The 25,002-nt window shown below is 43.7% G+C and overlaps 1 protein-coding gene and 1 pseudogene across 4 annotated transcripts in view; one reads left to right on the forward strand and one right to left on the reverse strand.

Moving 5' to 3' along the window:
- Window positions 1–25,002, reverse strand: part of PPM1H (protein phosphatase, Mg2+/Mn2+ dependent 1H) — a 288,361-nt gene that overhangs the window by 92,164 nt on the left and 171,195 nt on the right. For all 4 annotated transcript variants that reach the window (XR_004176102.1, XR_004176103.1, XM_003906709.5 and 1 more), the window contains exon 5: window positions 1,598–1,682. Coding sequence is in view for 2 of the 4 variants with exons in the window: in XM_003906709.5 (XP_003906758.2) it covers window positions 1,598–1,682 (85 nt within the window). In the remaining 2 variants the exon portion in view is untranslated. The remainder of the gene's footprint in view (window positions 1–1,597; window positions 1,683–25,002) is intronic.
- LOC101023551 lies at window positions 19,747–20,749 on the forward strand (annotated as a pseudogene).

The following is a 25,002-nucleotide window of genomic DNA, read 5'->3' on the forward strand; positions in this document are numbered from 1 at the left end:
GTCCTGGAAATGGAAGGTAGTTCTCTGTGGCTAGAGCATGGGATGCCTGGTGGCAGTGGTGCTGGTAGCAAGATTGAGATAGGACTGGAGATGTGGGCAGAGGCCAGGATTTCAGGACGGCCAAGAAGGGCAGTCTGCATCCTGTAAATTGTGGGGAGCCAAAGGCTTTTAGACAGGGGAGTGACAAGGTGCATAATAAGGTCACTTGGATAGCCTTGTGGAATAGAGTGGACAAAGTCAGACAGGTGGCAGAAAGGCCAGCTGTAATTAATTCTACTTGGAGGGACCCTTGCAGCTCAAAGGCCCTTGGTGACCCTATCATCTAGCTCTCCATTTCACAAGTGATAAACCGAGGTCAGGAAAGGTTAAGAAACTTGTGCAAAACTATCCAGCTGGTAACACAGCTGGGGCCAGAATGAAGATCTGTTGGCTGCGGTGGGGTCCCTTCCACCGGCCTAGACCACCAAAGAAAACAATGAGGTCTGAAGCCTGGATTCCCTAGTAGTGGTTGCAAGTTTATCAGCTTAAGACACCACCACAAAGGTTAGAAAGCAACAGTAGGTGAAAGACTGAAGTACTGTGTTTACAATAATTTTGGATTCCTGCTATCTTATACACCAAATAGGTAGTTAAAGCGACACAGTTCATAGAATAAAACGATCGAAAACACAGACATGGAATGGAGGGAAAGTGCAGAGTTACTTTCTAAATCAACCAAATTAATTAAATCCTGACCACACATACTGAAATGCAGAGACGCGAACAAAGTCCTTTTTGAGTAGCCTGGATCAATTCTTTCCTAAGAGCAGAGGGGCACTACTTTAGCTGTGTTGTCTACAAAGAAATCCAGTTGGCAAGAAAATATTTCATCCACAGAACTACGATTCACAGGGTTAGTCCCTAGAGGTATCTGCCCCAAAGTCACCTGGGATGATTACCAGAGTCACTTTAAACCGAGATTCTAAGCCTAATACCCTTGGACCCTGGAATTTGAAGACAAGGAAGTGAGTCTCTTCTGTTTCCCAGAAAACTGAGTCTGCTCATAATTTCATTCCAAAGAGAATAATCTACATAGAGAACTTACTTTCAGGATAGAAACAGATTTTCTGACACCTGCACCTTTCCCAAAGGGCCTGTAAGACTTCATATCTGAGCACGAAGTAGTGGCGTGTCTGCAGAGACCTTAGAGCTGCCATGTCGGCAGATTCTTCCTCACGACGGGAATCAGACCAAGTTCCCTGTTTGAGTTAAAGTGAGTAGCAGGCCATGGAAGAAGGTATCTGTGTTTTTTGAAACTACATCTCACATTGTACATAAGAAGCCATTAGAAAAAAAAACAAACCAGAGCACACCATGTTTTCAATTGGTCACAGATGGGAGAAAATCAGCCACAATAATAAATTCACGGAGGTGGAGTGTGTCGTCACACACGAAGCCAGGATGTGTGATCCAGAAGGTGTGTGGGGGGGGAGTTAATACCATATGTCATTTGAACGCGGTGAGCCTGCTCCCATGTCAGTAGCAACATGTTCCTCCAGAACAGCTCCGATGCCATCCCTGATGCCACTGCCCTCTGCCAAGCCTAGATGACTCTTACCAGGTACTGAAGTCGCTGGCGCTCCGTCTCGGGGGTAAATTCTGAAGACATGGGGATAATTTCTCCATTTCTGACGATTATGGCCCTGAAATGGTGAAAATGCATTGTCAGTAGCCAATCTCATAAATGCTCCGATTCTGTCACAACCATTGCTTGGTTCAGATCACACATGAAATGCCACGAGATGTTTCTGTTCTCCCACTTGCATGGCAGGGTTCACCGTTCCCAGCTCTGGATCCCTCACCACATGAGAGGCATCTCTCTTTTAAGTGCATTGCATTCTAGTCAGCTTATGTTTACGTTTTCTGCTAGTTGGAAGTGTGCCTCAATGCTCCAGCACCACGCATACTTCTTGGCACATAACAAATGCTCAGTGAATAAATGGATGGATGGATGAATGAATGAATGATGCAACAGAGTCCTTCTCTAGCCCAGGGTTATCCAACAGCACCTTCTGTGATCATGTTTTTGTCTGTGCAGTCCAATATGGCAGGCACTAGCCACATGTGGGTACTAAGCACTTAAATTGTGGTTAGTGCAGGCAAGGAACTGAATTTTTCATTTTATTGAAGTTTAATGAACGTAGCTTTAAGTTTAAGCAGTGACACATGGCTAGTGTTGAATGTATTTGACAGTGCAGCTCCAGATCCCTGTTACTCAAATGATCCTGTGGGCCAGCAGCATTGACTTCACCTGGGAGCTTGTGAGAAATGCAGAATCTCAGGTTCCACCCAACTTACTGTATCAGAATCTGCATTGTAATAAGATCCCCTGGTGATTCATAAGCACGTCAAAATCTGAGAATGTGTGGCCTAAACTGTTGAGTTTCTAGGGTGATATCCTGGGTCCAGGAAAAAACAACAACAACAACAACAACAACAAAAAAAAACCACTCATCTCAAGGCTCAGGAAACTCATACACTCCAAAAAAAATGTATCTAAGAACTATTGCCCAGTCAAGGACTTTTGAGGGAACAGCATTCCCCGAAGCAGATGTCTACAGGAGAGGCTGCAGGATCGATAACCATGAGCAACCTTTCCTGGGCTTATTCCCAGCGGTGCCTCCTGTTCTCAGACCTTCTGATTCCAAAGTGGTTCCTGACAGCCACTTTTCAGCTATCGATCGGTTGTGGCAGAATGTTGTCATTTCTGCAACAAATGGAAGTGGCTTGGGGAATTGCATTCTATATGAACCCAACTGCTCCCAGGCATCAGGGAGCTAGAGACCTGAGAGCTGACATGCTTCTCGGTGAGGAGCCACCAACATGGGAAATGCCTTCGATCAGCTCAGCTCTGAGTGGATGCCTTCTTCATTCTAGGGAGGCTGCATTATTTGTGCCAAGAGGCCTCTGGGCATCCCTCCCTCCCAATGCAGAGGCAGTCCCTGACTTGGAAACAATCCCTATAAATGGCTGCAGCTGTCATGACCCCACCCCCAACCCCTCACCACCTGTGCCCTAGTTGCTGCTGTCATAGAAACAGGAAAGGGTAGGGGGTACATCCAGGAAGGGAAAGAATGATGACAAAAATCTTAGGGGCTTTAGAGAACTTATGACTCTAGGCAAAACAAAACAAAACAAAACAAAACAAAACAAAACAAAAAAAACAACAGTGGAAGCTGTGAGAAAATGGAAAAGTTTAGGGGAACTGACTGTGAGAAGATGAGGCCTCTTCGAATACTCCTTATCACTTTTATTATGCTGTCTGAAATATGACAAGTTTAAAGATCCCTTCTTATAAACAGGAGCCACTTGGAAAATGCGATCACTATTACCCCACCCCCACTAAGGTGTTATCCACCATTCGCGAATCAGCGTGAATTAATTCCAGTGGTCTTTGTTCTAATTACCAGGTGAGTATGACTATAATAAGGGAGTAGGAGTTTTGACAGGATGGAGAAACACAGGAGAATTTGAAAGGGGGCGGGGTCAGGAAATTCTAGGTTTGGGCCTAATCTTACAGGATCTAGAGGGCCCCTGAGAATCCGGGGAGCTGGAGTGAAAGTTATTATGTGATAAATTCCAAAGGTAATCTCCTCTTTCAAGATTTTGCCTAAAGCTACTCTTAACTTTTTCCTCTTTTTCTGCACGGCCCCTGAATTGCAGTTGAATTCCCAGGCGTGGACTAGGAAGAGCCAGCATGCCCAATCAGGCCATGAAAGCAGCTCCTCTAGGAACTGAGTGTCAGGAGCTCAGGGGCCTGGTGACTCCAAAGACTTAGGTCATGCCTGTCACAGAGCAGGGGCCCACTGAATGTTTGCTGACTAAAAGAGCAGATGAAAGAACTTAGAAGAAACTGTTCCTTGAATTTGAGGCAGGAAGAGAAAAGAACTAAAAGGCAGCAGATGTTCATTTAACCAAGTCACATGGGGTGATTTTACAGAGGAAAGAGGGGCCTTCAGCAAGACATTCACTGCTCCTCAGCTATCTTTTCACCTTCTCTTCCTGACCAGAGTTTGTCTGTCTGTCACTTCCCACACGGGGTTCTCCCAATGTCAGTTCCTCCCACTCCTGTATTTCTGACCTCTCTTTCCACTGGATCTCTGCCCATAGAACAAAACCATGCTAAAGCATTCTGTTTAAAATCAAAGCAAAACCAAAACCAGACAGATGATACTCTCCTAATCCAAACTCCACCTTTGAAAAGTCCATTTTTCTTTCCTAAGAACCTAAGCCTCATAAATTGATAATAATCTACATTCAGGGTCTATCTACTTCCTCACCTCACATGGATCCCTCAAACAGAAGTAAATTAACTTCTTGCCTTCCTCTACACCCAGCTACTGTCACCTGAGTCAACAAACGGCCCTTTTGTTGCTATATCCCTTTGGCATGTCATCGTTCTGATCTCCCAGACAGCATCTGACTGTCTCCTAACCCTGGCACCAGGGATACAACTTCTCCTGGTTTCCCTCCTAACTCCCAGGACATTCTCTCTTCGACTTCTCCGTCCCTTCTTTGGTGTTGTGGACTAGGATTCTGTCTCACTATACTCCCTGGGTGCTCTCATTCCCTAACTCCTCAGCCACCAAGGTTAGGTTAGGTTGGGTTAGATCACTATCCCTCCATAAGTGTTCCCTTAGCCTGGTCCCTCTCTTAATACAGAACTCATCATATTTTATAATTGATTACTTAACTCTCTGCTTTCCATGCTAGCCTGTAAGCTGGACAAGAACCATGCCTGTCTTGATCAACACTGCAGCCCTACTATTGCAACCAGTGCCAGGCCATTGTAGGCAGGGCTATGTAATTTCAGGGTCCAGTGCAAAATAAAAACAAGGGCCCCCCGATAAAAAATGGATAATTTCAAGACAGCCACAGCAGAGCATTACATCAAATGTGAGGTCCTTCTGAGAGCAGGGCCTTGTGTGGTGCGCAGGTTGCATGCTCACAGATAGCCCTGAATATATACTCTTAATATTTACTGAATGGATAAATAGCTTCAACAACAACATACGCTGGTGAGTCCAGACAACCTATCTAGCCCACACATCTCTGTTGTGCTCGGCCTGGAACAGCCAACTGCCAACAGATATATCCACTTCAATATATTCACTGGCATTTCATACTTAATAAGATACAAAATTAATGATCCCGTCCCCAGCCCCCTCCCAAATCTGTCTTCTAGTATTCTCTGTCTCCGGGAACAACACAATTTTCCACCCAGTTGCTCGTGCCAGAAGACAGACAGCCATTCTAGACTCCTCCCTTTTCTCACCTCACATGTCCAAATAGGCACCCAGGCTTGTAGATTTCACCTCCTCAGCAGCACAAGAATCCCTCTCTTTCTTTGATTCCTGGTAGTGCCTTGGTTCTGGTTTCCATCAGAGCTTATCTACGTGACTCAGGAGCTCTCCACTGCTTCCTCAGCCCCTGTTCTGCCCTCCTCTGCCCCGTGCTTCATAGGGTCACAAAGGTGATGTTAAAGCACTGCTCTCATCGTGCCACATCGCCTACCTAAAGCCCTGTGATGGCTTCCCAGCTTTTCCAGTTTCCTTTGTTATCTGGTTCTTGCCTGTATTTCTCGCTTTAACCTCACTCTTGCTACTCCCTTCACATCTGCTTCTCCCTTCTCATGGCCAGCCCATTTCTCTGAGTCAGCTCAGAATGCCTTCTGTTGTCCTCCTGGCCTACCCTCCATGCCCCTTCTCTGTAACTCTGTGGTGTCATATGCCTAGCTGTACCCTTACCAGTCCTTGCTATGACAGTTGGCTTCCATGGCTGTCTTGAACTACCCGGCGGATATTTTCCAAGCAGAGTCTATGTCGTTGTCTCTGAACCTCCAGTGCTCAGTGCCTAGCACGTGGCAGATGTGCAACAACTGCTTGCTGATGGATAAGTGGCTAAATAGATGAAAAGGGAGCTAGACTTGGGAGGAACAGAAGAATCCAGAAATGATGGCCCTAAGTAAGACTTTCTTTAGTAGCAACATTATATAACTTATAGTCTGAGCCCTTAAAAATCCATACACCTTTTTGTTGGTTTTGCAAAAAGACAGCAGACCTAAGAGGACAATGTTCTGGCTGAGTCACCACCGAGAAGTGCCTTGAAATAGAAGGGGGAACAAGGCAGCACCTCTCCTTTGTGGGCAAGGGACGGGGAGAGGGCAGCAATGGTAGCAGTCCACCATGTTTACTTTGCTTTTTAATTTCAAATTCACACACAGTGAGGTATCTGCATTCTATTACAATATGACTACCAGGGCAAGCCTAGTTTATTACTTTCTTAAATAGATAATTATATCCAAATCCATCTATGTACAGAACATTTTTTCACTTCCGTTTGAACTACCAAGCTCTTCCTTTAAGAGGCATCCATGGATTAAAGATGACAGCATGTTTGACTGCCAGCCTTCCTAGTGCCTACATCGCGATGCCTCTTCCTATGTGATCCTTGCTTCCTTTTGATCTTTCTCTCTTTCATCCCTCTGATCTTGGGATCAATTTGTCAGAGTGCTGGTCTCCAATCTGGAGGAGGGCAATGAGAGGAAAGGGGTTTCAAAGGGAACGAAGTGCATGTGAAAGCTGACAAATCTCATACTAAACAATCAATAAAGTAGAGAAATGCCTTTAAAGCTGCAGTCTCTCATCACAGGACCCCTGTACTTCCTAGCTTCTATTTCATTATTTTACGAGATGTTTTTCCTAAGGAAAATTAAGAAAAAGCAAAAACCAAAAGCTGTGGAAGCGAGGGTGCAGGAGAGCTACGTACACACGCTGACCTTCCTTCTGGGGCTTCGGACCTAGACTTGTGGATACCACCATGACCAGAATTTGAGTAACATTCCAGAGGTTAAATGAGAAAGTTGCTGGGGTTGAGGTGGTCTAATCCACTGGCAAACACCTCCCACCTAATACCCCTTCCCATACAGAGGGGATGGTTTTAAACATATTATCCAATGTTAAGATTAGCCTCTCCTTTAAAGACTACAGTTGAAATTTATGTGACATCAATTCCAGTAAAATTGATGGGACGTTATTTGTGATACAATAAACAGTAAGGTTTAGGGTGTTCTTAGGAGTCAACTGCAAGAATGGGAGAAAAGGAGGTAAAGCAAGACATTAATACTTTAAAAAACTCAGGCTGGGTGTAGTGTCTCACGTCTGTAATTCCATCACTTTGGGAGGTCAAGAGGAACAGATCACTTGAGATCAGGAGTTCGAGACCAGCTTGGCCAATATGGTGAAACCCCATCTCTACTAAAAATACAAAAATTAGCTGGGTGTGGTGGCAGGCACCTGTAAGCCCAGCTACTTGGGAGTCTGAGGCAGGAGAATTGCTTGAACCTGGGAGGGGGAGGTTGCAGTGAGCCGAGATTGCACCACTGCACTCCAGCCTAGGAAACAGAGTGAGACCCTGTCTCAAAAACAAAAACTCCCTTTGGTTCCTGCCCCAAATATTACCTACATGAGAAGATAAAGGTAATTTATTCCTAACCAATGAGAATTCTGAGTTAGAGACTAATTCCTAGAAAATCCCGCTACTTCTCTCCTCTAATGTGGTATTTTGGAGTTAAAAACACATACCTTTATTCCCCTAGTCTAAATATTAAGTGATTAAGAGAAACGGAGGGTAAAACAGGATGCTCACTTCAAATATTAACTTGATTTTACAATTTTTCTTAAAGGGATCATATTAACTCTTGTTAAATCTCAACTCAGTGTGATGTTCTCAGAGCAGGACTGACATGTGCCAACAGGCATTTAACAAACAAGCAGAAGAAAAAAAGCTGATAAAAAATATGATTAGGCAACTGACAGAGGAAAAATACAAATGTTTAATAAAGATATGAAAAGATGCTCAGTCTCACCAGTCCATGAAAATGCACGCTAAAGTAAAAACAATATATAATTTTGCTCATTAGGTTGGGAAACATTGAAAAAATCAACAATATATAGTTTCCATAGAGTAAAAGTCACTTTCATAATGGGAATGAGGATTGTTACACCTTTTACATTGATTACAATTATAATTACATATCCAATGGTTCAGTCATTCCACTTTTGGGAATATATTCTAAAGTAATAAAAGACTCAGTACATAGGCTATACATACAATTCAGACTTTTGACGTTATTCATTGGGGCAAAGACTGGAAATAGCCCGAATGTCTGTCAAAAGGGGAACTGTTGAATGGATTGGTTTGTATTCTATAAGCCATTATACAGCCATTAAAAAAAAAAAAAAAAAAAAGAGGCCAGGAGCTGTGACTCACACCTGTAATCCCAGCACTTTGGGAGGCCAAGGTGAGTGGATCACTTGAGGTCAGGAGTTCGAGACCAGTCTGGCCAACATGGTGAAAACCTGTCTCTACTCAAAGTACAAAAATTAGCTGGACGTGGTGGTGGGTGCCTATAATCCCAGCTACTTGGGAGGCTGGGGCAGGAGAATTGCTTGAACCTGCGAGGCGGAGGTTGTGGTAAGCCGAGATTGCACCACTGCACTCCAGCCTGGGCAACAGAGTGAGACTCTGTCTCGAAAAAAAGAAAAAAAAGTGAAATTCTGTTTTGTGACCTGGAGTTATCCATGATATAGTAAGTGAGAAAAGTAAACTGCCGAGTAATGAGTGGTACAATCCCATTTTTGTAAAAACAAAAACTATATATAGATATCCCATCTACGTGAGGAATCTGATTCCATGCCCAAATCCTGTGTGCTATGTTTCAGGCCTGACCACAGGCCATTACAAAGGCTCTGCCCAGCAGGCCTCACGGGGGAAGCTGCCCTCTCCACACCAGATGTGGTGCACAGTCCCTGCACTGCAGCTGCTGAGAGGACTACAGCCCAGGACTCATACCCCCCCTAGCCTAAGAGTCTCCACTGAGAAACTTCTCTGCTCTGACTCAGTCTACTCGTAGTCCTTCCCCTTCTCTCCCTGGCCCTCCATCCCTCGGTCCACAAAATGGCAAAGCCTTTAGTTCAGAGCTCTGGGCACTGAGGCTCCCTCCTGCTAGCGCTGCATGTCATCTGCCAGACCTTCACATGTTGCCATCCTATGGGGAAAAATGGAACCCTGGGGAGTCAGCACTTCCCTCTTTGCCTCTTGCCAGGACTATTGCAGTAAGAGAAGAAACGATTGGTACTTTCAGTTTGGTTCATTGTCCTAACTGACCACCTCGACACCTGGCAGCTTGATAACATATAATTATGTTTGAATGAGTGGCAAGGAAGTTATGGAAGTGGGAGAGAAAGTTAATTTTTCTTTTTAAAACTTTTTATTATTTTTAATTTTTTAAATTATTATTTTTTTCTTTGTAGAGACGAGGCCTCACTATGTTGCCTAGGCTCGTCGTGAATGCCTGGGTTCAAGCGATCCTCCCACCTCAGTCTCCCAAAGTGCTGGGATTACAGGCATGAGCCACCTCGCCTGGTTAACTTTTCTTTATATATTTTTGTATTATTTGACTGTTACAAGAAATGTGTGCTCCTTTTGTAAATCTGAAGAGGAACTGATTTGCCCAGATTTGGCTATGCAGTCACAGAAGACCTAGAGTCTTCCTGAATGCTGATTCATCTTTGTAATGTTACCACCCTTCATGAACCCCACATGCCTCAAGCACCTCTCCATGAAGTTCTACTAGGTGGCCCAACCACATCTCAGAGGCCGTTATTTGGAGCTCAGGCACAGCAACAAAACTATCCTGCATCTGTTTCAGGAGCCACTAACTGAGAAGCCAGTGACTGAATCTTCTCATAAAAATAAGAACTGGTTAAGCCTAAAGATGCCTGTACTTTTCTACATCACTTGTGCTTTAAGGAAAGGACCCAGAAAAATAGGTTTAGAACTGCCAATCACATTCAAAATAAAAGTATAAGAAGAGGTTCCAAGTGAGGGATTAAATGCATGACTAAAGAATTCATCAGCTCTTCGATTGAAGGTTAGAGCTTGTTAATCTTAGCCATATAAAGAAGTTTAGACCAGGTGTGATGGCTCACATCTATAATCCCAGCACTTGGGGAAGCCAAGGCAGGAAGATCACTTGAACTCAGGAGTTGAGACCAGTCTAGGCAACATACTGAGACCCTCATCTCTACAAAAAATAGAAAAAATTAGCCAGGTGTTGTGGTGCACGCCCATAGTCCCAGCTACTCAGAAAGCTGAGATGGGAGGATCACTTGAGCCCAGAAAGTTGAGGCTGTGATGAGCTATGATCATGCCACTGCACTCCAGCCTGGGCAACAGAGCAAGATCCTGTCTCAAAAAAAAAAAGGTTTAAACGGGTGCGATCTCCCCCCCGTAGCCTGGGCATTCTGTATCAGTCTCATACATATATTTCACTAGGCACCCAAGAACTGACTTGAAACTATGCCCACAGGCTCTACAGTATACATCCAGGTGTGATTTATTCAGTGGTCAGAGGGAAATTTTCAATGTGTTCAATCAGTAACACTGATAAAGCAAAACCAAACCAAACCAAACCACCACTCCCAACTCAATTACCGTATTCATTGCCTATGGGCTACCTACCACCATGGACTGCCAGAGTTCCAGGCCCAGACAGCCACCCAGAGGTCTGGAGGTAGCAGCAGGATGGGGAAGCCACCTCCCCTTCATACATCACTACTAGGAGAAGGGGACGTCTTCGTTGTGAGGCACCAAACAGCCAATCACACTTTCTATTGCTTGGGTGATATCTCCCTTGTTCCGTAGCAAGCAAAACTCAACCTATACTGTTGTGTGCTGTGGTTTCATCCTGCAGAATAAGGAACTTTCCTTCTAGATGGTCTCAGAAATGTTCTCCCTCCACAGAGCCCCAACACACAGGTTGCTACTGGGTTTGAAAAGTAGAAGCTCATTCACACCCCCTCACTTCTAAATTTCCTAAAATGAAACGACATTGCCTTAGTACACTGCAGAGCTACTGTGTCATTGGCTACGGCTATAGAGAAAGCTTCAGATTCATGCAAACGAGTAACAAATTATTTCTTTCCTTTTTTCTTTTTTTGAGACAAGGTCTCGTTCTGTTGCCCAGGCTGGAGTGCAGTGGCATAATCGTGGCTCACTGCAGCCCTGGCCTTCTGGGCTCGAGTGATCCTCTCACCTCAGCCTCTTGAGTAGCTGGGACCACAGGCATGTGCCACCATGCCTGGTTAATTAAAAAAAAAAAAATTTTTTTTTGAGACGGAGTTTCACTCTTGTCGCCCAGGCGCGAGTACAATGGTACGAGCTCGACTCACCGCAACCTTCACCTCCCAGATTCAAGCGATTCCCCTGCCTCAGCCTCCCAAGTAGCTGGGATTACAGGCACGCACCACCAGGCCTGGCTAATTTTGTATTTTTAGTAGAGACAAGGTTTCTCCATGTTGGTCAGGCTGGTTTCAAACTCCCGACCTCAGGTGATCCGCCCGCCTCGGCCTCACAAAGTACTGAGATTACAGGCATGAGCCACTGTGCCTGGCAATTTAAAAAAATTTTTTAGTACTGGGTTTAAGTGATCCTCACACCTAAGCCTCCCAAAGTGCTGGGATGGCAGGCATGAGCCACCATGCCCAGCATAAATTAAGTTTTAAGGGGAAGACGAAGTTTGGAGAATCAAGTAGTCCAAACACAGGAACACTCTGTCAGCACCTTCTTCGTGTCACCCTCAGAAAGCCTAAAAGCCCATGTTCTGGCAGGGTACATTCCAGAGCACACTTCAGCCCTTCTGCCCTCTCAAGGTAAAAACCTTTTGTCTTAAAACCAGACAAAATCCCCAAATTCACAGTCAAATAATAAATAGGTGCCATGTAAACATGGCATGGAGACAATTAATAGGCATAGAGCTTTTCAGCCTCAGTAGAAAGCTTTGCCCATGTGGCAGAACCTCCCAAGCACTCCCTCTGCTCTAGACACACAACAATGACCTATAACATGAGGTGGGAAAGAGAAAGGGAAAAAAATTATACATGTGCACATACACAAATATACAGCCCAACTAAAAAATAAAGGTAGCATCTCTCTGTAGAGTAGAAATGGAAAAGAAATCCAAAATCCCCAAGCTGCTGGACTTGAGAAGCAGGTAATGGTGTTCAGGAGTCCAATTTCTATGGAGTAAAAGGTATTAAAAGCCCTCCAAGTGGCCGGCGCAGTGGCACACGCCTGTAATCCCAGCACTTTGGGAGGCCAAGGCGGGCGGATCATGAGGTCAGGAGATTGAGACCACGGTGAAACCCCGTCTCTACTAAAACTACAAAAAATTAGCCGGGTGCGGTGGCAGGCGCCTGTAGTCCCAGCTACTTGGGAGGCTGAGGCAGGAGAATGGCGTGAACCCAGGAGGAGGAGCTTGCAGTGAGCCGAGATCCGGCCACTGCACTCCAGCCTGGGCGACAGAGTGAGACTCCATCTCAAAAAAATAAAATAAATAAAATAAAAATAAATAAAAATAAAATAGTCCTCTAAGTAAGACAAAGGGCAGCGATCAAACTCACATCTGAAGTCCAATTCCAAACCAAGTCATTTTACTTTGTTATACCCTGGTTTCTTCTCTCCGCAGCAAGAGAACTTGCTGAATGGCAAAGCAAAATGCTTTGAGGCTCTAGTTTAAAAAAGTCCTGGGAGTGCAGAACTTCGTTCCCATCTTTAATTCCTAAGCAATCGGCCACCCCTGTAGCATGGAATCCACCCACTCATGTAGTTAAATGTGTGCCAATGTAGAACACACACACGCGTGCGTGAGGAAGGGCCTGCCATCATCTACCCTTTCTGGGTTGTTAGGTTCTGACAGTTAACCTGGAAGGCTATACTGTGACAGCCAAAGCACGAAATGATAAAGACTGTGGGACAAAGGCTAATTGTCAAGCCCTCCTCCAGCTCAGAAGGTTCATGGCTTTGGAGGAAATTCACACATATGTGAGTAATTGGTGGTAGGAGCCTGTGTGTTGTGGCAGAAACAGCACCGGCCTGGGAATCTGAAATTATAGGTGCCAGCTCCACAGTGGGCTACTGTTAATAGTCTTTAACTCTGGGCCCTGGCATCCTTGCTAATAACAAAAAGGGGCACAATCAGGTGATTTCAAGGCAACTTTCAGCGTTAGAGTGAAATGCTTCTGAAAAGAAATCTGATACACACTGGGGTAGGAAAATACTGACAAGGACTCCAGTTACTACTTTTCTTCTCAGGAGGTGATAATCACCACAATTTAGATTCTAAGAAATATAAACCAAACACAGAAGCAACAGGATGGGAGAAGCCGCCCTTACTATTTCTCTTAAATCATCACAGACAAGGAACCTGTTACTGAGCAAGGCCCCCAGTGTAATTTCATTGTTGTCATCAGTCCCCTTGGAACACAGAGCTACAAACAAAAAGGCATCTCTGACACTGTTAAGAGTATTCATGGATGCCCTGATTCCATTACACACTCTTTCAGCTGAAAGTGATTCGAAACGCAACATTAAACTGCACATTTCCAGAATGGAGGAGAAAATCTGGTACAAGGTGACAAAGAGAAACCATTTGGAAAACCCTTTTTGACAGTGTATATCAATTTCAAGGCACAGGGAGGAAACATCCATTTTGTTCAAAAGCATCAGACCTTGTGGATTCTGTTTGGATGCAGCAGAAGTGTTGTTCTCTTTCAAAAGTATTAGAAACGCATTGTTGGGAAAGAAAGCAGGACAGCTGAGGGACAAGCCAGGGTTACCTTACCATCGTCAGAGGATGGCTACTCTGCAGATGCTAATTAATGGTATTAAAAAATAGCTGAAGGGAAAAAAGTAAACCTAATAGCCTGGAATCAGTTTGGGTGTATTTCTTGTCATTCAATTTTCAGAATGGAAACTACTAAATAAGTCTGCAAATATGATGATTCATTTAACAAGACCCCAACTATGCAATTAAGCTCCTAGGCTTAATATTCACAAATGACAGTCAAGGGAAAAATATTTCAGATCTTTAAGTAGCAGCAAAAATAAGTGACCACTCATAGAGCCATAGCTGAGTCCAATGTTCCTTGCTTTCTTCACAACCAGCCCAGTCTGTATTCATACCACCCAGAATAATTTCTCAGTGTCATATTCAGCCACTATCTGCAGAAACATCTTAGTCTACCATCTTGGCTACCAGCAACACTCATGAAACCCAGCACACCAACACAACATTTTCCAGATCAGGTAAATGCCTTCGTCATTAATGAAAGGTTTTCAAGGTGCATATCATTTCTCAAAAAAAGAGGTCTACGTGTTTGCTTTCTGGTTTTGAATTACAGTCTGCATACCATAAAATTCACCCTCTTAAAGTGATACAAGTCAGTGTTTTTTGGTACATTCTCAGGGTTGTGCGACCATCACCATTATCCAATTCCAGGACATTTTCTTTTTTTCTATTTTTTTTTTTTTTTTTAGACGGAGTCTTGCTCTGTTGCCTAGGCTGGAGTGCAGTGGCGCAATCTCGGCTCACTGCAAGCTCCGCCTCCCGGGTTCACGCCATTCTCCTGCCTCAGCCTCCCGAGTAGCTGGGACTACAGGCTACCATGCCCAGCTAGTTTTTTCGTATTTTTAGTAGAGACGGGGTTTCACCGTGTTAGCCAGGATGGTCTCGATCTCCCGACCTCATGATCAGCCTGTCTTGGCCTCCCAAAGTGTTGGGATTACAGGCGTGAGCCACCGCAACCGGCCCAATTCCAGGATTTTCAAAATCTGAAAAAGGACTCCCTATCCCCTGTACATTTTAGTAGCCACTCCCCATCTCTCCTTCCTTCTAAGCCCTGGCAAATACTAATCTACTTTGTCTCTATGGATTAATCTATTCTGGACATTTAATATGAATGGCATTATACAATACATGGTCTTTATGACTGGTTTCATTTGCTAAACGTATGTTTTCAAGGTTCATCCATGTTACAGCATGCATCAGTACTTCATTCCTTCTTGTGACTAAATAATATTCCATCACATGAACACATTTTGTTTATCCATCCATTAGTTGGCAGACATTTGTTTCCATTTTTAAAAAAATAGTGAATAATGCTGCAATGAACATTTGTGTACAACTTTTTGTGTAAATATATGTTTTTAGTTCTCTTGGGCATATACCCAGGAGTGAAATTATTGAGCCATATGGTAACCTTAACTTTCTGAAGAACCACCAGTTAGCTTTCCAAAGTGACTGTACAATTTTACATTCCTAATTGGTGGGTTTTAGAACTTTCTCTTAAAGGACTCGAGTTCAAACTAGATTCAGATCTGAAAATCTCAGTGATTTCTTATTCAGCACCCTTTTAAAGGCATCTTGCTGAAAAAGTTTTGCCTGCATGTTTAGATTTCAATGTGTATATCACACAATGCTTTATTTTTCATTTGCATCAGAGGATATGTATTCTGCTTCTCTCTAGTGCAGGGTCAATATCTAAAATTCACAATATCGCACGGTTCCCTAGCACAAATGTGTACAACCATTTGTTAAGTGCCAAATCAAGCACATTTTCTTCCTCACAGCAAGTAGCCAGAACAGGTGAAGCCACCAAAGGCATTTATTTTTCTCTCTACTGCAGACTATTTATGAGTAGGATGAACTTTTCTCTTCTTTTTAAAGGTGACTGTTGACTACAATGGCTCACTATTTGTGTGCCAAGACAGGTAGGACTTGCAGAGCCCAGGAAATAATTTCTTCACTAATACCCTGGATTGGTCACACCCTTGTTTGATTTGTGTCTGATTCAGGCCTCTTTACTTGAAAAATAGCAATGTGACGGAACAACTGAGCAGGGTCCCAAGAAGAGGAGTAAACACAATTCAAGGGGTGGAAAATAGAAGCTTTGAAGAGGCTAAAGCAAAAAGTGGTATTTTAGCCTGAGGGAAAGAATGAGGAACAATCTCATCACACTTGCCTTCATGCATTTAAAATGGGTTTATTCAGAGAACAGTGGGTGACCAGTTCTTCATGCTCAGAGTGAAACAAACAGGAGGAAATCACATCAAATCAGTAAAATTCTATGGTTGGAAAAGGGAAAACAATTTCTTGATCTTCACTTTATACATCTGACCAAAGCTCATGGATCTCCATCCCTGGAATTCTTAAAAAACATGTAAAGGAGTTTTGTCTGTATTTGCCTGCCAAGAATCTTGAGGCATCCTTCACTGTAGTTTCTTTAGGGTGCTATAAATCAGGAACTACGTCTGCTGCATGAGGGCAAAACCAGACCCATAAACAATGAGATCTAGACTGCATAATGTACTGAGAATGTCTTGCAGTGTGCACTGTGGAAGTAAACAGGACCTCTTCTTTGCCACATGCTCCTGTTCAAAATAAGTTACATTACTTCATCTGGCGAGGCAGGGAGGCTCATCTGTGGTTCATGGTTGGGTTACACAGGCTAGATGCTGCACACCGGCCCTACTTGTAAGGCCTCTCTGGCTCTGCCTGGTTACAGTTACCCAGTGCCAGTTCCTTACACAGCAAAGGCCTGGGAAGCCCATCTCTCATTCATTGAACATAACCCATTAAGTTGGGTTTGGGAGCCGGCTACGGTGAAATGAAAAGTGATCAAAGTTTGCAGTCCAAAGTCAATTTCAAGCTATGAATTAAGTATACTGGGAAAGTGAGTTAGCCACTCTGAGAATCAATTTTCCCCACTTGATAAATACCACTTTCTTCAGACTAAATGAGTGTATGTATGAAGGGACTTTATAGATTATTAGTGATGCTGAATGAATAAATTAAACTCACAAAGAGTCAGTAGGATAGTAATTTACTTGGAACTTCGTTATTTTTGGGTGATTATAAGTGTCTACAAATGGGATCTTAAGGAATTGTACAAAAGAAAAAAAAATTTTTTGTGACCTCGCTTAGGCTTTAAGAATAAAATGGTTGTCTCACATTTTATTGTTAAATAAAAATTTAACATTTTGAAGATTTCTCATTGTCATTTCCATTCACGTGTTCAGATCCCCCCAACATTCCACAGAAAAGAAGGAAGATTGACAGCGGAGTTGGGGGTATTCTTGAATCCCTTGCTCAATAGCTTTGAAACCTCACTCTGTTCATTAATATTAATGTTAGAGTCTCCTTAACATTTTCCCAAGCATATCCATAATTTTTAATTTTATTGTGACAAAGAGATGTATATAAAGGATTCCCACACCAAATCCCCTTTTCCTGCAAAAATTCTACTCAACCCATAATTTATCCAAGGCTCTTACAACTGTCCAAGTAAAAAATGAGTCTGAACTATGTCTGTGGAAACAGAAAATTCTTAGAGATAAAATACATAATTTAAAAAAATTATGTGAGAATTAAAGGAGAAGAAAATGCCTGCAAATCTGCTGAGGTTCCCAGCTTGGGCAATGAAGGACGATGATGCTATTAACACAGGAGAGACAAGCAGAAGAGGTGGTCTGGAGAAGACATTGCATTTTGGGCATCTGAATTTGGGGCATATGCCTGATGTCAGGTGGAGGGGCTAGTGAAGACACAGTTGGAAATGTGGGAGTGGTGCTCAGGAATGAGGTCAGGGCTAAAAAAGATTTGTGAATAGTCATATCTATATGGTAGTTAAATTATAAAACTGAAACAAGTGTTCTAGGGGATGCATATAGAAAAAGGGGAGAAAAACAAAGCCGAGAACTGAACTAACATATTAAGTGAAAACACAGAAAAACAGGTCCGTTCTCTCATCTACCTTCTAACCTCAGCTACCTGTCAAACTCCTCCTCACAGAATAAATCAGTTAATTTAGGTTGGCCTCTACAACATTTCCAGTGGAATCCCGTGTGAATGAAAACAGGGGACCCCCAAACGAAGACTCCTCGTGCTTGAAAGAGTTCAGGAAACATTCTTCTTTGTCACGGGACTTTTCTGAGTCTTTAATATACTCGTGTGGATTGTTGTTTTCCAAAACCAGGTTCCTTTATAACAATGCCCAAATCTAACTATGGGACGAACATCTAACATCTTTCCACCTTTCTACCATGTGTGGGTCAGATTCAGGGATGGAAGCACTTGACTGACCTATAGCTTAGGGATATGGTGGGCTTCACTCCTGGAGCCTCACCCCCTACTCTTGAAGTCCTGTTGGATGTAAAATCGGAACTGTTCTGCTCCCTCTTGGAAAAAGGCCACAGCAGGCCATCTCTCTCTGCTTCCATGTTTTTTTTTTTTTTTTTTTTTTTTGTTTTGAGATGCACAGGCAGAGGTAAAGAGGCTGAGACTGTGGTGGGGGCTTGTCTGGGAGAACGCCAGGTTCCAGGTTCTCTCCCCCTCTCTCTGGCTTTTTCCATTCTGGTTCTTCTCTTAAATAGTTTTCCAGATAAGGGGGATCAGGGTGGGCTCCCACTAACCTCATTTCCACTAGTTCTGACTTGAAGCTTGGGCTTTCTTGTTCTGATTCTTACTTGATTTTTGTATTTGCTGCTTCTCTGGAATGACCTTCCCTCATCACCAGGATTAGAAGTATTATCTTCCCTCTCACATTGAGAAGGTGGAGAAACACCACAAGAAAAACTAAGGCTCCAAAACAGATAAAAATATTACAGAGGAGAATCTTGCTGCAATAAAAGGGATCAAATCCTCTGGTTTCAATGGATTATATCTTAGGGTCCCAAAAGTCCTCAAAAATGAGGCTGTCGCAGTACTGTTAGGGATCTAGAAGGAAGGGCAGTGAAGAAGAGATGTGGCTGTGAACAAAGATTAGAGATAGGCAAGTCAGGTGTAATTTTTAACATGGGAGACTATGGATTCTGCAATGTGAGAAGGGGAGAGCTGTCTTATCCAGTCTTGATAAGATTCTAGAGTAGGCTGGGGACAGTGGCTCACACCTGTAATCCCAGCACTTTAGGAGGCTGAGATGGGAGGATCACTTGAGTTCAGGAGTTCATGACCAACCTGGACAACATCATGAGACCCCGTCTCTAGCAAAAATACAAAATATTAGCCAGGCTTGGTGGCACATGCCTGTAGTCCCACTTACTCGGGAGGCTGAGGTGGGAGAATGGTTTGAACCTGGGAGGTAGAGGTTGCAGCGAGCCAAGATCAAGCTACCACTGCACTCCAGCCTGGGTGACAGAGACAGATCCTGTCCAAAAACAGATTCTAGAGTAGATTATGAAAGAAAGGCTTGTGAGGGCTAGTGAAAGAAAGCAGCAGTCACTGGTGGTCTACCTGGGTTCCATAAGAGAGTAAGTCAACTCATTCCCAATGCTTCTCTCCCAAACCCCTTCCTCGTCCAGCTAAAAGAAATGGTAAGCCATAGTCTTTACTTGAACTTTAGAAATCAATAGTCTTTCATGATCTTTTGGTTGACAGTGAAGAGGAAGGGTTAGTACAATTAAAAATAAGCAAGTTAAAAACAGTTGAAATGTAACAAAATGGAAGAGCTTCCATCCATGAGACACTTGTTGTGATTCAGCTCTTTGGCATGGCTGTCAGGAGAGTGAGGGTAAGTTTTAAGGATGTTACAAGGTGGATGGCCTTCAGCTCTCTACCATGCAGGCCAATTCAGCTCTGAGAGGTGCCACATGTGAACAGGGAAATCACACAAGAACAGGACAAGGAGAGACCTGGATGACGAGAGGTACAAGTCAGTCATCATCTTTGGATGGTAAGAATATCATGTCTTTCTTTTCTTAATCTTGTTTATTTGCATATTTAAATTGTACATAAGTAGCTCTCTGCTCCTCCCATTTGACAGACAGCTGCATCTTCTCTGTCATTGCCAGCCGCATCTCTGAGACACTATGGTGAAGGTGAAGGTCAGAGTCAACGGATTTGGTTGTATTGGGTGCCTGGTCACCAGGGCTGCTTTTAACTCTGATAAAGTGGATATTGTTGCCATCAATGACCCCTTCATTAACCTCAACTACATGGTCTGTGTGTTCTAGTATGATTCCACCCATGGCAAATTTCATGGCACCATCAAGGCTGACAATGGGAAGCTTGTTATCAACGAAAATTCCATCACCATCTTCCAGGAGCGAGATCCCTCCAAAATCAAATGGGGCAATGCTGGTGCTGAGTATATAGTGGAATCCACCGGTGTCTTCACCACCATGGAGAAGGCTGGGGCTCACTTGCAGCGGGGAGCCAAAAGGATCATCATCTCTGCTCCCTCTGCTGACGCCCCCATGTTCGTGATGGGCGTGAACCATGAGAAGTAATGACAACAGCCTCAAGATCATCCGCAATGCCTCCTGTATCACCAACTGCTTAGTGCCTCTGGCCAAGGTCATCCATGACAACTTTGGTATCGTGGAAGGACTCATGACCACAGTCCACGCCATCACCCAGAAGACTGTGAATGGCCCCTCCAGGAAACTGTGGTGTGAGAGCCACGGCGCTCTCCAGAACATCATCCGGGCCTCTACTGGTGCTGCTGAGGTTGTGGGCAAGGTCATCCCTGAGCTAAACAGGAAGTTCACTGGCATAGCCTTCCGTGTCCCCACTGCCAGTGTGTCAGTCGTGGACCTGAACTGCTGTCCGGAAAAACCTGCCAAATATGATAACATCATATTTGAAGCAGGCATCCAAGGCCCTCTCAAGGGCATCCTGGGCTATACTACTGACCACCAGGTTGTCTCCTCTGACTTCAACAGCGACATCCACTTTTCAACCTTCAATGCTGGGGCTGGCATTGGCTTCAACGACCACGTGTCATTGAAGCTCATTTCCTGGTATGACAATGAATTTGTCTACAGCAACAGGGTGGTGGATCTCATGGCCCACATGACCACCAAGGAGTAAGACCCCTGGACCACCAACCCTAGCGAGAGCGAGAGAGGAAGAGAGAGGCCCTCACTGCTGGGGAGTTACTGCCACACTCAGTCCCCAACAACACTGAGAATTTCCCTTTCTCAAGTTCCCATGCAGACCCCCTGAAAAGGGAGGGGTCTAGAGAGCCCCACCTTGTCATGTGCCATTAATAAAGTCCCCTGTGCTCAGCCGGAAAAAAAAAAAAAATGTACATAAGTAACATACTGCATATGTAATCAGTTTTTTAAAATAAATGTTTCATGAAGGAAACATGTACATGAACACATTTTGTGTATTTATAAATATACAAAATAAATTTCTGAGGGAGGAGAGTCATCATCCACAAAGAGGTGGCCCAGGCCAGGGAATACTGAGACGCAGGTGAGCTGGTGACATTTGGGAATGTGGTCCTGAAAAGATGAAGAGTACTTACTGAGAAATACAAGGAAAAAGTAGGGGAGGGGAAAAGAAGGAGGGCGCTGAATCTCGGAGGAGCCAATTGAATGGACAAAGATGGCGGCACATGAAAGGCTAAAGAACTGTGGGAGCAGCCTCTACAGCAAGCTGCAGAGATGAGAAAGAGAGAAAGGAGGATATCTAAGCAGGAACCAGCTGGACCTACGTAAGCTGACTTGAGAGGCACCTGTGATGTCAGCAAAGATTTAACCAGAGCCAAAGACAGCACCTCCACAGGCTCAAAGGGGAAAACTCTCCTTCCAGAGTTCACAAGGGACATTCAATGCTATGACTGGTCCAGTTGGAAAATGAGGCTGGGGAAAGGGTGGATGACCAGAAAATGGCACCCCCAATGGTGAGACTCTGTAGACAGAGACCCATGGCCAAAGAGGCACTGAGAGGCACTGTTTGGTCCTTGTGAGAAGCCTCAGTGGGGTGGCTTTTATCCCCATACTCCCTCATGCTCTCATAGGGCTGGGTTATGAATCTGAATTATTTAAGTGTAGACAGTAGGGAACAAGAAAGGAGGAAGAACATCATGGACAAAATCAGGAGTGTGATTTTTGATAGATAAACTGTTTCCTGTTTTTGCTGGGATTAGTTATGCCAAAAGTGGAAACTCAGCTTCCTGAAAGAAAAGAGATACCTCCCATTTCAACACAAGAAATAGGAGAAATATTTATACCATGGCCTAGTAAGGCTGAAAAAAAAATCTTCAGGTGCATAAAAAATATCTTAAGTTCTAGAGAAACTATTATAGTTACTTAGGGTTTAACTTCTTTCTCAAACTATAAAATGAAAAGAGACCAGTTCACCCTTAGATATTTCATAGGAATGAATAAAATCAGTGAAGAGATAAATTCACTGGAAGATAACACACTCTAGTGAATTCACCAGAAATTTGTCATCCTCGATCTACTATTTTCAAGTGTTTTTTCTGGGGGCAAGTTTCAAGTTGTAAGGTTGTCTTTACAACAGCATTACTGAGAGGCACTTCCTACCATAACACCACTCCAGAAAACACTCGGAAGAAGCACCATCCTTTAAGACCCACGTTTCTGTGTCCCAATTTCTATGGACTTATTCAAATTTACAATTTCAAATGTTTAGCATCAGTCAGTAAGTCACACACTCCACAGAACAAGAGGCTCTTAGAACACAATTATTATCTTATTCCCATTGGCTGGTCTCATTCACAACCACCTCTCAAAGGAGAAAAGCAGATGGAGGCTTCCCACATGCAACCCGTTATGGCTCCAGTCTGGTGCAATTTAGGAGTGAGGTTTAGAAGGAATTAGAAAGCGCATTAATAGAGACATTCATTGTAATTTGAAACATGAATTTGCTGTTCAAAAGGCTAAACTGGAGTGCTTAAAGCTAAGTGCTTAAAACTACCCCAGAATCCTAAAGTAATGTACCATAATTACAATTACATTCCTTCAATAATAGATTTAAAAAGTTAACACTTTCTTGTGTTTGGCTGGAATCACTCAGTCATCCACTGTAGTTGTGAGATCTCTTTCTTGGAAATCAACATCTTCATTTGGTTTCCACATGAATAATTCTTGGAAGCTACAAAGTCTTTGAAGGGTATTTATTTTTGTCTTGAGGGCTGGTGGCCTCGAAGTTCACATGAACCTCACAGATGCAAACTATCTCAGCATGATTCATCTGTGCCTATAGCGTTCTCACCAAAGGGAGGTCCCTGCCTGTGTGGGGTTTCTGTATTTATACTGCTTGTGTGTTTATTTGTAGTTAAAATTGTTTTCACAAGTCAAATAAATTCAAAGATGACCTACAATGCACATGCATGAGAAATTAAGCCAAAACTCAGATTCTTGACTGAGTCACTGTTTGTTTTATCTTGGTGATGGGACATGTGCTTCACCTGAACTTCAAACTTCTTATCTTTCTGCCTCCATAATTGCAATCATCCCACTCTCTACACTGGCTACGTTTTTTTTTTTTTTTTTTTTTGAGACGGAGTCTTGCTCTGTCGCCCAGGCTGGAGCACAGTGGCCGGATCTCAGCTCAGTGCAAGCTCCGCCTCCCGGATTCAGGCCATTCTCCTGCCTCAGCCTCCCAAGTAGCTGGGACTACAGGCGCCCGCCGCCTCACCCGGCTAGTTTTTTGTAGTTTTTAGTAGAGACGGTGTTTCACCGTGTTAGCCAGGATGGTCTCGATCTCCTGACCTCGTGATCCGCCCGTCTCGGCCTCCCAAAGTGCTGGGATTACAGGCTTGAGCCACCGCGCCCGGCCGGCTACGTTTTATTTAAACCTTCAAATTGTGGAGGAAAAAAAAGAAGCATCTAACCCAAGAGAGGTGTCACCTAGACAGGAATTATCTGACAGCTAAGAGAATTTCTTTTCTCCATGAAATGCTGTGGTGGTTACGCCAATTCCCAGAATGACTAAAGAAAAATAACTTTTCCTATAAAAGATGAGAAAATGACCAAATGACATAGACTAGCTCTGAAGGGTAAGCACGGAGTCCCAGGTTGAAGACTACATTCTAACCACACACCAGTCATACTCTGCTCTAGGAAAAACCTTAAGTACTTGTGACCTTCTGTCCCTAACTTAGATGTTGTTTACTTTCAGTTTATGTATAGTGCAAACACCAGGGCCTACATGATTTTCAAGTCAAAAAAGATAAGGACTAATCCAGAAAGGAGAAGGAATTCTGTTTCATGCAGACTCATTGACAGCAGCAAGAGATAACAAACCCACAACACAGGAAGCTTTAGAAAAAAACTAAATAAAAAACCGTAATCTCAAAGAAGACTACAGCCAACAATAAATATTAATACTATAAAGTAAGGTCCTAAGGACACCACAGTTTTGGAGGAACAAGGGATTGGAAGTTCATATCCATTATTTGGAAGCATTAAGAAATGTTTAGATTATTTTCCATTACTCTGTGTTTGAGGAGGAAGGGGAAAATCTGTTTTAAACCTGTATGCAGAGTGTAATTTCCCTAGGGGGAAAGTGAGATTATGTATGAAAAAAGGCTGGAAAGATGTACCCGTAATTGGTAACAGTGGTTGGGGAGGGGAGGAGATTACAGGCAATTTTTCCTTTTTGCCTGTTTGTATTTTCTACAAGAAACATGACATATATCTACAGCAAAAACCGCGTAACACATCCTTGAATTTTCCTGCTAAAATTGGTCTATGTGTTTTACTAAGGTAGAGATCTCCACCACAAAACACCAGGCAGACACAGGCCTGTTCAGTGCTTCTCATCGTCCCAGCCCTACAGCCTCTCATTTCCCCATAAAAAAGGGCTGGAGAAGGGTACTGAGAATCTCTATACAAGGTACCCACTTATAGGAGCATTTTGCAAGAGTTTAGGGAGTCCACACAGTGGAGCAGGCTGGCTTAGTGGAATAAATAGGCTGCGGTGAGAGTCATTCTAGGCCACAGCACTCATGGGCATGATCCGCCTTCATTTTACCCATGGGGAATGACACAGCAAGGAGCTGGAAGGCTTAGACATGAAGACTGACCTCTGCAGACTGGTGCGAGGGAAATGGACGTGGCTCCCAGCAGCGGCTCTTCCCACTCTCAGGACCTGTTGTCTGTGGCCTGAGACCAGAGACCCACAGCCAGGCAGAAGGTCTCCCAGCACAGGCCCAGTTAGCGCCCCGTCTGCAGTTCCTCTCTTGGTAGCATCACCCTGCTATATGCCAACAACTTGGGAGTCACTGTTTTAGAGAATCTGCCAAGCCCCAAGTTTGCCTTCGGGTTAACCCCTAACTATGTGTGGCCCATCTTAGGAGTTCCTTA

This window comes from Papio anubis, chromosome 9 (genome assembly GCF_008728515.1).
Source record: "Papio anubis isolate 15944 chromosome 9, Panubis1.0, whole genome shotgun sequence".
Lineage (NCBI taxonomy): Eukaryota > Metazoa > Chordata > Mammalia > Primates > Cercopithecidae > Papio > Papio anubis.